Raw genomic sequence first — 13593 nt, 5'->3', positions numbered from 1 at the left:
ATCACAAGGTGGGAGGGTCACTTGAGCCCAGGGGTTTGAGACCAGCGTGGGCAGCATAGAAAGACCTTGTTTCTGCAAAAAATAAAAACACAATTAGCCAGGAATGGTGGTGTGCACCTGTAGTCCCAGCTTCTTGGGAGGCCAAGATGGGAGGATTGCCTGAGCCCATTAGTTTGATACTGCAATGAGCTGAGTTAATGCCACTGTGCTTCAGCCTGGGCAACAGAACAGGACCCTGTCTCAAAAAAAAGAAACTATAAAACTCTTAGAAGAAAACATAGGGTTAAATCTTTATCATCACTTTGGATTTGGCAATGGACTGTTAGAATTAACATCAAAAACACAATCAATGAATTGATAAATTAGATTTAATAAAAATTAAGAACTTTTGTGTATCAAAGACATTATCAAGAATGTGAAAAGACAACATATAGAATGGAAGAAGATATTTGCAAATCATATATTTGATAAAGGCTTAATATCGAGAATATGTAAGGAACTCCTACAACTCAACAACAAAAAGCCAGATAAATCAATTTTTGAAATGAGCAATGGCCTGTAATCCAGCTACTTGGTAGGTTGAGACAGAAGAATTGGTTGAGGGTAGGAGTTCAAGACCAGCATGGACAGCATAGTGAGACCCTGTCTTTAAAAAAATTTTTTTTGATTAGCTGGGTGTGGTGGCATATGCCTGTACTCCAAGCTACATGGGAGACTGAGGAAGGGGGATCACTTGAGGCCAGGAGGTCAAGGCTGCAGTGAGCTATGTTTGTGCCACTGCACCCCAGCCTAGGCAACAGAGCAAGACCCTGTCTGAGAAAAAAAGAAGAAAAAAGAACAAAAAGAATTTAGAAGATTGTTATTCTCGTCTACTCTATTTCAAATTGTGGTCTTGTTAACAATTCTGGAGCCCACCTAAACCTGCTGAATCAAACTTGGTAGTAAAGCTGGGGAGATGGGTGTATCTAACAGATCTTTCTGGTGGTTTTGATGTCCAGGCATGCAGAGAGATGATGCTTACCTTGTGTTTTGTCATTATTTTCAGAATTTACACCCCTACCTTATCTTTTGTATCAGTATTTATGGAGACATGAACTCTAGGACAGGCATGATGCTGAGAACTCGGAGTTCTCCTCTGGCCAGGGAGAGAGAGAGGCAGGTCTGTGGTTAGTTTTGCAGTTGGCTGTGATGACATCTGACATGCTGTCTTCACCTGTTGTCTTCTTCCTGTTCCTTTGTCAGGATTATGAAGAAGCTGTGCTCTTGCTATTAGAAGGAGCTGCCTGGGAAGAAGCTTTGAGGCTGGTAAGAATCTTTTAAATCCTTCAGATGTTGCATGCTAAGCAGAGAGAGCAAGCAAGAGATTCCAGGTCAGTTGGAATCGTTTGTCTTCTGAGGTTTGTAAAATTAAGTAGAAATAGGTCAGGCTCCTGGCTTAAGGAAAAGCAGTATTTTTTAAACCATTTTTATCATCCTTGATAATGTTTTGGAATTAGTCCCCCACATTTGAAATATTACTGTTTTTTTACTGAAATGAGTTGAACTTCCTTGGCTGCCTTGTAGAAGGCCTATTTTTCAGGAAAATATTGATTGCCTCTGAAAGTAATCCATGTCTTTCTAAGTATCTTAACCCTCCAGTGACTAGAAGTTTTCCTGCCTAAAATTACTATGTTTTTCCTTCTAGGTATACAAATATAACAGACTGGATATTATAGAAACCAACATAAAGCCTTCCATTTTAGAAGGTGAGGGTTCCATTTTAGATAGAATTCCTCATTTGGAAGTATAGAAAAGGGGAGGAGAGAGAGATGAGAGAGTCTCTTCCTATTAATATGTTTTCTTAATCATATGTCATGTAGACTCAATAAAAATTACCTACTGGATATAATATTTAATTCTCACTAGAATTTTTAAATATGCTCTACTATTAAATGGTAACAAATAAAATATTTGAATGTTAGAAACCTGTGATAAAATGTGATTAAGAATTTTTGCATTTGGGAATAGTTGGTAAACTTGAATATGAGCTATATTAGATAATAATGTAACTGATAAATTTCTGCTATTTAATAATCATGTTATGGTTATGTAAAATAATATCCTATTATTCTTAAGAGATAAATGCTAACATATTTGGGAATGAAGGATCATATCTCTGCCTTACTCTCAAAAGGTTTCACAAAAGTAATAATGTGTGCATGCATGCAGAGAAACAGGAAGCAAAAAATATGTCAAAATGTTAATAATTGGTAAATCTAGGTGAAAGGTATATGTGTGTTCATTGAACTATTACAACTTTTATGTAGGTTTCAACTTTTTCAAAGTATTTTTTTAAAATAACCTTCTCAAATGAAGTTTGTGGTTCTTAGAGAACATATGAATATTACCAGTTCTAGAATACTCAGATGGTCACTGTGACCCCTTAAAAGCAAAATGTAGAAGAAAGACATGAGTTTGACTTACAGAACCTTAGGGAGTGGTTGATTTTGATTTTAAGCTCTGCCTGTTTATGCAAGTTAACCCTGTAAGTAACATCTGGCCTTTCTGACAATTTACATGTTTGCACATTCTTACCTTGTCTGTCAATTAAAACGTTGCTGGGGTGCTTTTTGTGTCATTCACTTTATGTACCTCTAACTGGGTACTAAAAGTATCATTCCTCATCTATAATAATCTAACCAACTCTTACTTGGATTTTCACCACTATTCAGAACCTTTCTTAGAAAAATGCTGATAATTCATCTGCATAGGCCCAAAACCTATTCATAAAACACATCCTTGGATAGTAGTATTTTGCTTTTTTAAAATGTATTCTACTAGTGTCAGTTTTCTCTTGTGTGTTTTTCCATTGGACAGTATTTTTCAGAAATCATTAGATACATTTATTCCACATCCATGGACACTTCTTACTTTTGTTAACTGAGATACCAAGTCTTCGTTCAGGTGATTTTACCAGTTCAGTGGTAGAGCATATTCTGGGATAATGTTGATGAACTCTATGATCTGGACTATCAGTCTCTAGTTTGTTAATGCTTATTAAGGAAAAAAGCTTGCTTGAAAAACTTAGTAACCTCTTTCTTTTTGTTGAATTCTAACCCTCCTTCACTGCTCCCCAACTGTAGTCTTTTCTCTTTGCTTAAACATTATGCTCACACTGTTTTTCATTCTGCATCTCAGCCCAGAAAAATTATATGGCATTTCTGGACTCTCAGACAGCCACATTCAGTCGCCACAAGAAACGTTTATTGGTAGTTCGAGAGCTCAAGGAACAAGCCCAGCAGGCAGGTCTGGGTGAGTGTCTGCATGAAGACCATCGACACATACGGGGACTGGGGGCCGGGTAACGCCGCACATTGTCTAAGTTGCTTGGTGTTCCTCCTGCATCCTGATTACTGTGCCATGGGGAAGTGTGAGGCCTCTATGGAGCCCCTTCAGGTCTCTGTGTGTCTGTCTGTGTGTTGGTGAAGGGCGGGACCAAGCATGTATGGGAAGAGCTCTGCCAGACATTCCCACTGACCCCATTCAACCAGAGCAGCTGACCACTTCCACATCTTACAAAATGAGTTTCCTCATTTCCAGAAAAAACATAAAAAAAAAAATTCAGGAAATTACTGATTTACAGTAGTAATCACTGTATTTAATATTATCTCATTCATTTTGAGATCAACTTGGCAATAATTTTCATCCGTCATTTGATATGCCCCAGTTGACTCTAGTCACTTTACCTCCCTGAAGATAAACCCACACATTAGCAGGCAGTGTTTTCATCTGCTTCTGGTTCTTCTTTTCTAGCTGATGAGGTACCCCACGGCCAAGAGTCTGACCTCTTCTCTGAAACTAGCAGTGTTGTGAGTGGCAGTGAGATGAGTGGCAGATACTCCCATAGTAACTCCAGGATATCAGCGTACGTATCACATTTATTCAGCACACTGACCATGCTCTGGGCACACGGGGAAAGTATAAGCAAATAGGTTCGTTTTCTACTGGGACAGTGTAGTGGGAGTGGGGAGAATATTCTTCAACGCTGTGTGGAAGTTGTTCAAAGACTTTCCCTGCATATCTAAGAGATTAAACTTGGCATTAAAAGGTTTTTCCTCCTCAGCTTCATGGCCTATGTGTTTTCCCGTTTCCCTTGAGGCAGTTCCTCCACTGAGTGCTCAGTTTATATTAACATCTGATTTTTACTCTTTGAACAAATGTTGTGACTAAAGTATAGGCACCGAAAAAGTAAAAAGATCAGGCTTCTTTAATTCAAAATCAGGATAGGAAAAGACCATGAATGTAAAATAAGTCATCACACTTTTACCTAATATAGTAATTTCTCAGAAATATTTATTGAAAACCCACATGGTAGGTACAGTAGATGTTACCAAAAACTTACAAGGAGATAGGAATTATAAGAGCTTATTCTTGCTTTGGGATATGTAAAACAATGCAAGAGTATATATTTAAACTGAATTACACTGTCAGAATTTAAAATGGAGATCTGTGAAGTAGTGTCGGGTGATCAGAAACTACAAGAAAGTAGCCAGGCAAGGTAGCACATGCCTATAGTCCCAGCTATGCAGGAGGCTTAAAAATATCTGTGTAATTTCTAACAGGAGATCATCTAAGAATCGCCGAAAAGCGGAGCGGAAGAAGCACAGTCTCAAAGAAGGCAGTCCGCTGGAGGACCTGGCCCTCCTGGAGGCACTGAGTGAAGTGGTGCAGAACGCTGAAAACCGGAAAGGTATTTTATCAGTCCTGCTGATGATTCCTGACCACATGCAATAGTAAACAGGCAGCACAGACAGGCAGAGTTCATTCAGTAGATGATGAAGCTACAATTTTCCCAATATGAGGAAAGATGAGAACTTTTGGCCAGAAGTGTCATGTCAGCACACATTCCTGAAGCAGCCCTTCTTAGCTGGTAACTGAGAAGGCCTCCTCCATTTGGCATCCCCCTGACTGAACTGTGACAGATGCTTAAGCAAGGATAAAGGCTTGTGGGACACTGCTGTCTGCTTGGGACCCAGTGTGCTTGATTTTCTTTTCATAGTACATGTGTTTAATTATTCCAGCATTTGGGAAGAAAAAAGATAATGTGGGAGAAAGGACCTACAGTGGGAATTACAGACATTTTTTGCTTGGGAGAGAAGCTATGGTATGATTCTGTCAATGGAGCTGGGAACGTAACTTTCCACTTTTCAAATTTCTTCTCTCTAGATGAAGTATACCATATTTTAAAGGTACTCTTTCTCTTTGAGTTTGATGAACAAGGAAGGGAATTACAGAAGGCCTTTGAAGATATACTGCAGTTGATAGAAAGGTCAATTCCAGAAATTTGGACTCTTACCTACCAGCAGAATTCAGCTACCCCCGTAAGTCTTCTCAAAAACAGTGTGCATTTTTTCATCATTTTAATGGGTTATTATCACACAGTCCCCAAGTCAAAAAGTTTTCTTGTTCTTAAAACGTAAGATGCCATAGTTAAATTATCTTAGATTTGTGTTGAAGCTGTCAGTAAAATTTCATATTGCCTGTAGAGTGATTAGTAAACCTTGGCGTAGGTTAAATGAGCTATTATTTTCCTTTCTGGATGGAGCAGCTGTCATGGAGAAAATGGGAATGTCATGTGGTTGCTCCTGGCCTTCAGTGAGGTTGGAGTGGCGGGCAGTCGCGGGGGGAGATGGGATCAGAGATGGCCTGTCACTTTCCATTTCAGAACTCATGGATAGGATCAGGCTTTAAAGGGACTCCAGGCAAATGCTTTTCCTTTTGTTTTATGAAATATTTGACTTGTCACTTCTCTGTTGTTATGATGGACTTTGCTAGTTATGTTTAGGCTGAATCAGGTCTGTATCGCAGAATTCTAATGTATTGCCATCTGTTTACTTTTTATATCTCTGTTCACCCTCTTATACCTCAAGTCTATTGTTAAGAGTTTGATTTGAATTCAAAAAGGCTGATATATCAATCAAGATCCAGAAAGGAAAGCAAAAGTCGTACCTATTATTTTATCACAGAATTTAATATATGGATTGGTTAAGTAAGTGTTAGAGGACTAAACAAGGCAAAAGGGAAATACAGAGGAAGGACATTAGATAGTAACTATAGGAAGCAGCTTTATCCCTCCAGGTGAGGGAACAGAAGGAGTTAGGGATTATTAGCATTTAGAACCCTGGAGGTAGGCCCTGCAGAGCTGGCTCTTGAACCTCTGAGAGAAGGGTGCCAGCCAGCTAGTCCCGGCATTTCACAGGGGGCATGATGAGGCTGGTTCCAGGCGTACAGAAGGAAATGGAAACTGGAAGAAACAGCTGCTGCTGGGGTAAAAGCCACTCAGTCAAAGAATAAATCTTTTGTTCTTCCTCCAGCCTTGTACTCTGCCTCTGGTATTCACTGTAGGCAGGACGTGGTGGGAAGCCAGCGGCAAGGAGGAATGTCTTTCAGGTGCCCAGCCCCAGCATCATAAGCAGTGGACAGAAGGGGGGGTTGGAGCTGAGAGATTACAAATCAGCTCACTGTTTAGAAACACAGATGCTTATCGTGTCTTGATTTCCTCAGTTAGAAATAGCCGTAAGACTTCCCTGTGTGCTTCAGTAGAATGTTTTGAAGATTAAATAAGAGAAGGAATGTAAAAGCACTTTACAAACCATAGAAATAAAAGCAACTAGAAGTCACGACCCCACAACTTCTTTTTTTAAATTTTATTTATTTATTTATTTATTTTTTAAATTAATTTATTTACTTTAGGTGCATATTATATCTGGCATTTCTCCCCATGTTATCCCTCCCTGCCCTCCCCACACCCCGCTGTCTCTCCCTACCCTCTTCAACGGCCCCCAGTGTGTGATGCTCCTCTCCCTGAGTCCACATGTTCTCGTTGTTCAACACCCACCTATGAGTGAGAACATATGGTATTTGGCTTTCTGTTCTTGTGTTAGTTTGCTGAGAATGATGGTTTCCAGATTCATCCAAGTCCCTACAAAGGAAACAAACTCGTTTTTTATGGCTGCGTAGTATTCCATGGTGTATATGTATCACATTTTCTTTGTCCAGTCTATCATTGATGGGCATTTGGGTTGATTCTATGGAAGTCTAGTATTTCTTTTTTTTTGAGACAGCGTTTCCAGTCGACACTCAGAAACAGGATGTTCAGTTTCCAAATGGTTGTACGGGTTTGTGTGTGTTTCTTGATCCTGAGTCCTAGTCTAACTGTGCCCCCACAACTTCTTGAATTTATTATAATAGGTATTTCTTAGAAGAAATGTGATCATCATCTTCAAAACTATAGTACTTTTGAAGATAATTATTTTTGGTTTTTGAGACAGAGTCTCACTCTGTTGCTCAGGCTGAAGTACAGCGATCACTGCTCACTGCAGCTTCAACCTCCTTGGGCTCAGGTGATCCTCCCCCACTTCAGCCTCTTAAGTAGCTGGGAATACTGCTGCGTGCTATAACAACTGGCTAATTTTCAAATTTTCTGTAGAGACAGGGTGTCACTATGTTGCCCATAGTATCTTGAACTCCTGGACTCAAGCAATCTGCCCACCTCAGCCTCCCAAAGTGCTGGGACTACAGGCATGAACCACCGCACCTGGCTTGAAGATAATAAACCATCCCCATGCCATCACCTCCCCTCTTCTCTTCTGATCACGTGATCATATTAAGTTCTTTTTTTTTTTTTTTCTTGGTCTGTTACCCAGGCTAGAGTGCAGTGGTGGTATGATCAATCATGGCTTTCTGCAGCCTCAAATACCTGGGCTAAAGCAGTCTTCCCACCTCAGCCTCCTGAGTAATTGGGACCACGGGTGCACACCACCAGGCCCAGCTAATTTTAAGGTTTTTTTTTTTTAATAGACATGGGGAGGGGGAGTCTTGCTGTGTTGCCCAGGTTGGTCTTGAACTCCTGACCTCAAGTGATCTCCCTTGGCCTCCCAAAGTGCTGAGGTTACAGGTGTGAGCCTCTGTGCCTCCCACATTAAGTTCTAAGACATCAATTTTATGGTTGTGGTTTTGCTCTGATTGGTGAAGTATGGTTGTAGTATGTGCAGAATACCATGACTGACTTCTCATGGCGTTGCTCTTGAGAGTGTACCACCAAGGGACTGCACTAACCAGGAGTGTGTGCCCAGAGGCTCTCTGTAGGCTTGAAATTCCTGTGAAGTCTAGTGTTTTACTCGGAGCACATGTGCAGAGTTTGCACTCCACTCCATAGTATGCACATATTTGTATTTGTTTCAGTCTAAAGATGTTCGTTTCCCACAACTCTTTGAGTATAATTGATTCTCTATGTATTTATAGCCTCTTTTACTATTTTCTCTCTCCTCAGGGAGTGGCTTGCTCATTTGGAAAAGGCCAGGATATATCATTGTAGAGTTTCTTTTCTTCCCCCTGACCCACCATCTTTACCTTGTTCTGGGGGAAAGGAGAACTAGAGGTCTGAGTTGCAACTGGCAAATTAAAATCACATTGGGAAAGAGAGTTACTGTGTTTCACACCATACCAGTAGAAATGACAGGCTGTTTCCTGCTGGTAGGGATTTGGCGTTTGGTATTGGCAGTCTTGAGAAGTATTAGATACTCTATGCTGATACAAACTGTTTTCTCCTTAGGTTCTAGGTCCCAATTCTACTGCAAATAGCATCATGGCTTCTTATCAACAACAGAAGACTTCAGTTCCTGTTCTTGGTTAGTATTTCTTCTCATTTAATATTACAATACTAAGCAGAAGGAATATCTTTCTGTAAGTATTGAGGTCAGCAGTATAAGGAGAGATTGGATACAGTTTTCCATTACAGAATTTGTCTACAAATTTTCCTCAGTTCTTAGACCGCATCTGTAGTATGATCAATTTCATGCTTCTAGCAGTGGAGGGCCTGGTGCAGGAAAAATCAAGATGACCACTGTATGTGTAATTTTAAAAAATATACTGACAGTGGCACACAGTTGCTCATAAAAGCACATCACGGTTCCAGTTTCAGTCTAAACCATCTACGTTTACATATACATTGAAATATACATTTCAAGATTCTTCTGTAGCATCATTATTGGCTATTGGTAGTTACGCCTTGCATCTTGGGAATGTTTTCATAAACCTTGCTTATGAGTGGGACCTTTTTATTATGTTTAAGAGTGGCAATATAATTCCAAGGCAAATCCAAAGAATATTAGCATTTTATCCATATTTCCTCTTTCGTTATGCATGAAATGTTTTATTTATTGAGGGGAGAAGATTCTTGGATTACTTACATCTCAAAAAGTTGAAAACCCTAAACGCTTTCTTTTGAAAGTTGTTTAGAAACATTTGATGGTTCAACGTGGCACTTTGAGTATTTGCCCTTACTTACAGTTGGATCAATCAAGCATCTTAGCTTTGAAAAGTTAGTGATAGTTTCTAAAATAATTGGCAGTTTCAACTGCTGTTATTTGCATTTCTAGCATATGACAGGCAACTTTCTGAAATTTTTTTTCACTGAAGTGCTACACTGTAATAGCATTTTGATGATATTTGAAGTAGCCTGTGGGGATTCAAATTAAGTTTGACTTTAACAGCTTGTGTTGCTACCAGAAAAGAACAGCTACCTTCCCTCCCAGCCAAACTCCATCCAGACAGTAACTACTGCATTCCTAGCTCCTCTTCTGTCTGGAGAATGGCAAGGTACTTTTGGTATCAATTCCAACACATCCACTTACTCCTTTTTTGTTGTTAAATTTTTTATTTTTTCAAAACACAGAGGGGGATCTTATTATGTTGCGCAGGCTGGTCTCAAACTCCTGGCCTCAAGCGATCCTCCTGCCTCAGCCTTCCAAATTGCTGGGATTCCAGGCATGTGACCCTGTGCCTGGCCCACTTATTTCTCAGATGCTAGGAACTTACATTGGACCGGAAGCCTTTTGGTCACTGCTTATTTTGTGCTGTAGTGCTATCTGGTTGTGATTTCTGCCCCCTCCGTTCCTTGTTGCTGGCCTGATGCTGACCTTCAGGTCAGGTCAGTCCCACCATTCCCTGGGGTATTCTAGATGGCTTTCCCACTTCAAACAGCACTTTCTTGTTTTCCAGCTGAACATTAAAGACACTGTAATATTTGAGAGCCCCTCATTATCTGAGCGTTTATCATCATTATCCTTGTGGCTTCAAGGCTGTACTGTATAGGAAAAGGGAAGTTCCTATAATTCAAAAATTGCCACTGATGAACTAATCACAAAATTAGTCCCACTCATATATTACTCAGTTGCCCCTCTTCAGCTAACAGTAGTTAACTATATTCACACATCCCCACAAGTGAAATCAGTGACTCGATGGATCATTTTCTGATTGTTTCATGCTTTGATGCAATACAGTTATCATGTAGATCAATTGCAAGTCTTACAAAAATTTAGTATTACGTAAAATAGATTAAAGTGATATTGGAAAAGTACTTGAATCACAGCTGAGCTGGACTTGTTGCAACTGGTGACAAAAAAAGTGCTTCAGATTTTGACTATCAAAGGATTGAGAGAGGTCCTTAGAAAAATTGAGAAGCCCTCAAGTTATTTTTATAACAATGACTTTTTTTGTGCTGTGAAATTCAAATATAGAAATGTGAAATATGTCCTGCTGTCATATTTGTCAGAATAATTACTTTCTTGCCCAAAAGTCTATACCTCATGTTTATTTCAAGTTAAGTCTATAATCAAATATAGTTGTGGTTGTGCCCAATTTTAAAAAATGAGATACAGCACATTATTTTCATAACTAGTTTTTTAAAGATAAAGTCTCATTCCAACATAAGTAACTACTTAAGAAATTATGGACCTTGTTGACTGCGAATTTATTTAAGTAGCCTTTTTCCAGTATTGATATTCTTAATCTTTATGGCACCATGTAGTGGCAAGAAATGTAAACAAACAAAGATGTAGTATTAAATCATAACTGCATAAAATTAACTGTAGTACATAGTGCACTACTGTAATAATTTTGTAGCTACTGCCTGTTGCTATTGTGTTGGGTGAGCTCAAGTATTACCAGTGTCTGCTTAAAATGCCACATGACACTAATCATCTCCACATGAGCAGCACCTGAGAGTCTCGAGTAATTGCATATGGCAGCAAAAAGTGATCTGTTGCATTTTTGTGTACTTTTATCATGTTTAGTGTAATATCATAAACCTTAAATAACACCATGGGACCTATAGGAAGTACCACACATGATGCTTCAGGAAGCAGAGAAAAGTTATAACATTATAAGACATTACAAGAAAAAGTTGACTTGCTCGATATATACTAAAGATTGAGGTCTGCAGCTGTGGTTGCCCACATTTCACGATAAATGAATCCAGTATAAGAACCATTATAAAAGAAAAGGAAATTCATGAAGCTGTCACTGCAGCTATGTCAGCAGGCATGAAAACCTTGTTCTTCTTGCAAAATACCTTTTTATCTTGTATTGAAAATGCAGCTTTTATGTGGGTACAGGATTGCTGTGGGAAAGGCATACCTATAAAACTAATATGATTCCAGAAAAAGCAGTCATTGTATGAGAACTTAAAGCAAGGAGGTGAAAGATCTAAAGCTGGAGAATTTAATGCCAGCAAAGGATGGTTTGATAATTTTAGAAAGAGGTTTGGCTTTATAAATGTCAAGATAACAGGAAAAGCAGCTCCTGCCAACCCAGAGGCAGCAGCAACGGCAGTTGGGTTTATGATCAGGACTGCCCTTACTATAAAGCTGCTAACCCCTGAGCCTGGAAGGGAAAAGATTAATAAAAGCTGCCAGGCTTTTGGTTGTACCGTACAACAAGAGGCCTGGACGAGGAGAACACTTTTTCTGGATTGGTTCCATTGTTGATTTGTCCCTGAAGTTAAGAAGTATCTTGCCAGTAAGGGGACTGCCTTTTAAAGTTATTTTGAACCTACCTACAGGAACAATGGAGAAGTGAAAAATTAAAATTAAAATTAAAAATAAATAAAGTTATTTTGATAGTGGAGAATGCCTCAGGCCACCCAAAACCCCATGAGTTCAACACCGAAGACGTTGAAGTGATCTACTTGTCCCCAAACACAACATCTCTAATTCAGCCTCTAGATGAGGGGGTCATAAGGACTTTTAGGGCTCATTACAAACAGTACTCTTTGGAAAGGGTTATCAAATGTCTTGGACTCTGATAGAACATGGAAGTCTGGAAGAATTACACCATCAAAGATGCCATCATCATTATAGAAAAAGCTGTGAAAGCCATCAAGCCCAAGACAATAAATTCCTACTAGAGAAAACTGTGTCCAGATGTGCATGTCTTCATAGGATTTACCACAGCTAGTCAAGGAAATTATGAAAGAGATTGTGGATCTTGGGAAAAAAAAAAAAAACAAAAACGTTCATGCAGTATTTCAAGATAGGGATCTTGGAGAAATTCAAGAGGTGATTGACACCACACCAGAGGGATTAACAGAAGATGACTTGATGGCAATGAGTGCTTCCAAACCAGTGCCAGACGATGAGGAAGATGACATAGAAGAAGCAGTGCCTGAAAATAGATTGACATACGTTCCGAAGGTTCCAGTCATTCAAGACTGCCTTTGGCTTCTTTGACACCATGGAAGCTTCTATGATATGGGTACTGATACTGAAAGAAACTGTGGAAGGATTGATACCTTAGAGAAATGAAAGAGCAGAAACGTCACAAATTATGGTGTGTTTCTGTAAAGTTAGTGACACTGAGTGTGCGCAACTGTCTTGCCTCCTCTTTAACCTCCCTTGCCTGTTTCATCTCTACCACCCCTGAGTCAGCAAGACCAACCCCTCCACTTCTTCCTCTTCCACCTCAGCCTACTCAGTGTGAAGAAGACAAAGATGAAGACCTTTATGATGACCTACTTCCACTTAATAAATAGTAAATATTGATTTCTTTTTAATTTTCTTAGAATTTTTTCTAGCTTACTTTATGTATATGTAGTACATATAACATAGAAAACATTTGTTAATTGACTTTTTATGTTGCCAATACGGCTATCAGACAACAGTAAGCCATTAGTACTTGAGTTTTGGAGATACAAAAGTTAAGCATGGGGCCGGGTGTGGTGGCTTACACTTGTAATCCCAGCGCTTTGGGAGGCTGAGGAGGGCAGAACGAGACCAGGAGTTTTGAGACCAGCCTGGGCAGCATGGTGAAACTTCGTCTCTACAAAAATTAGCCAGATATGGTGGTGCACACTTGTAATCCCAGCTACTTGGGAGACTGAGGCAGGAGAATCACTTGACCCCGGGAGGTTGGGGCTACAGTGAGCCATGATTATGCCACTGTACTCCAGCCTGGGCAATAGAACGAGACCCTGTCTCAAAAAAAGAAAGAAAGAAAAAGGTATATGCAGATTTTTGACTGTGCAGCGGGAGACCACACCCACATTTAAGGATCAACTGTAATTTTTAATGTCTATATAACTCATATGTATAGATTTACTGCTGGAAGTTTATCATAAATAATGCTGAAAAAGAAAATCCTTATATATATCCATAAATTCTCATATCACTTCTTCCTGTATATGATTCCTGGTTAGAAAAGAAACTTAACAAATGTAAGTGAAAGAGTGCCTGGGAATTTTAGTTTACAATGGCAGAATCTTTTCCTAACCTTCTC

At 39.4% G+C, this 13593-nt stretch overlaps 1 protein-coding gene across 5 annotated transcripts in view; it reads left to right on the top strand.

Moving 5' to 3' along the window:
• Window positions 1-13593, top strand: part of ELP1 (elongator complex protein 1) — a 74830-nt gene that overhangs the window by 59696 nt on the left and 1541 nt on the right. For all 5 annotated transcript variants that reach the window (XM_032240286.1, XM_032240288.1, XM_032240287.1 and 2 more), the window contains exons 30-36: window positions 1243-1305; window positions 1685-1745; window positions 3178-3291; window positions 3793-3904; window positions 4602-4729; window positions 5206-5360; window positions 8594-8669. In XM_032240286.1, coding sequence (XP_032096177.1) covers window positions 1243-1305; window positions 1685-1745; window positions 3178-3291; window positions 3793-3904; window positions 4602-4729; window positions 5206-5360; window positions 8594-8669 — 709 coding nt within the window. The remainder of the gene's footprint in view (window positions 1-1242; window positions 1306-1684; window positions 1746-3177; window positions 3292-3792; window positions 3905-4601; window positions 4730-5205; window positions 5361-8593; window positions 8670-13593) is intronic.

This window comes from Sapajus apella, unplaced genomic scaffold (genome assembly GCF_009761245.1).
Source record: "Sapajus apella isolate SASKATOON/1434 unplaced genomic scaffold, GSC_monkey_1.0 scaffold46, whole genome shotgun sequence".
Classification (NCBI taxonomy): domain Eukaryota; kingdom Metazoa; phylum Chordata; class Mammalia; order Primates; family Cebidae; genus Sapajus; species Sapajus apella.
The sequence above is the reverse complement of the archived record's forward strand: the minus strand, read 5'-3'. Positions and strand labels throughout refer to the sequence as shown.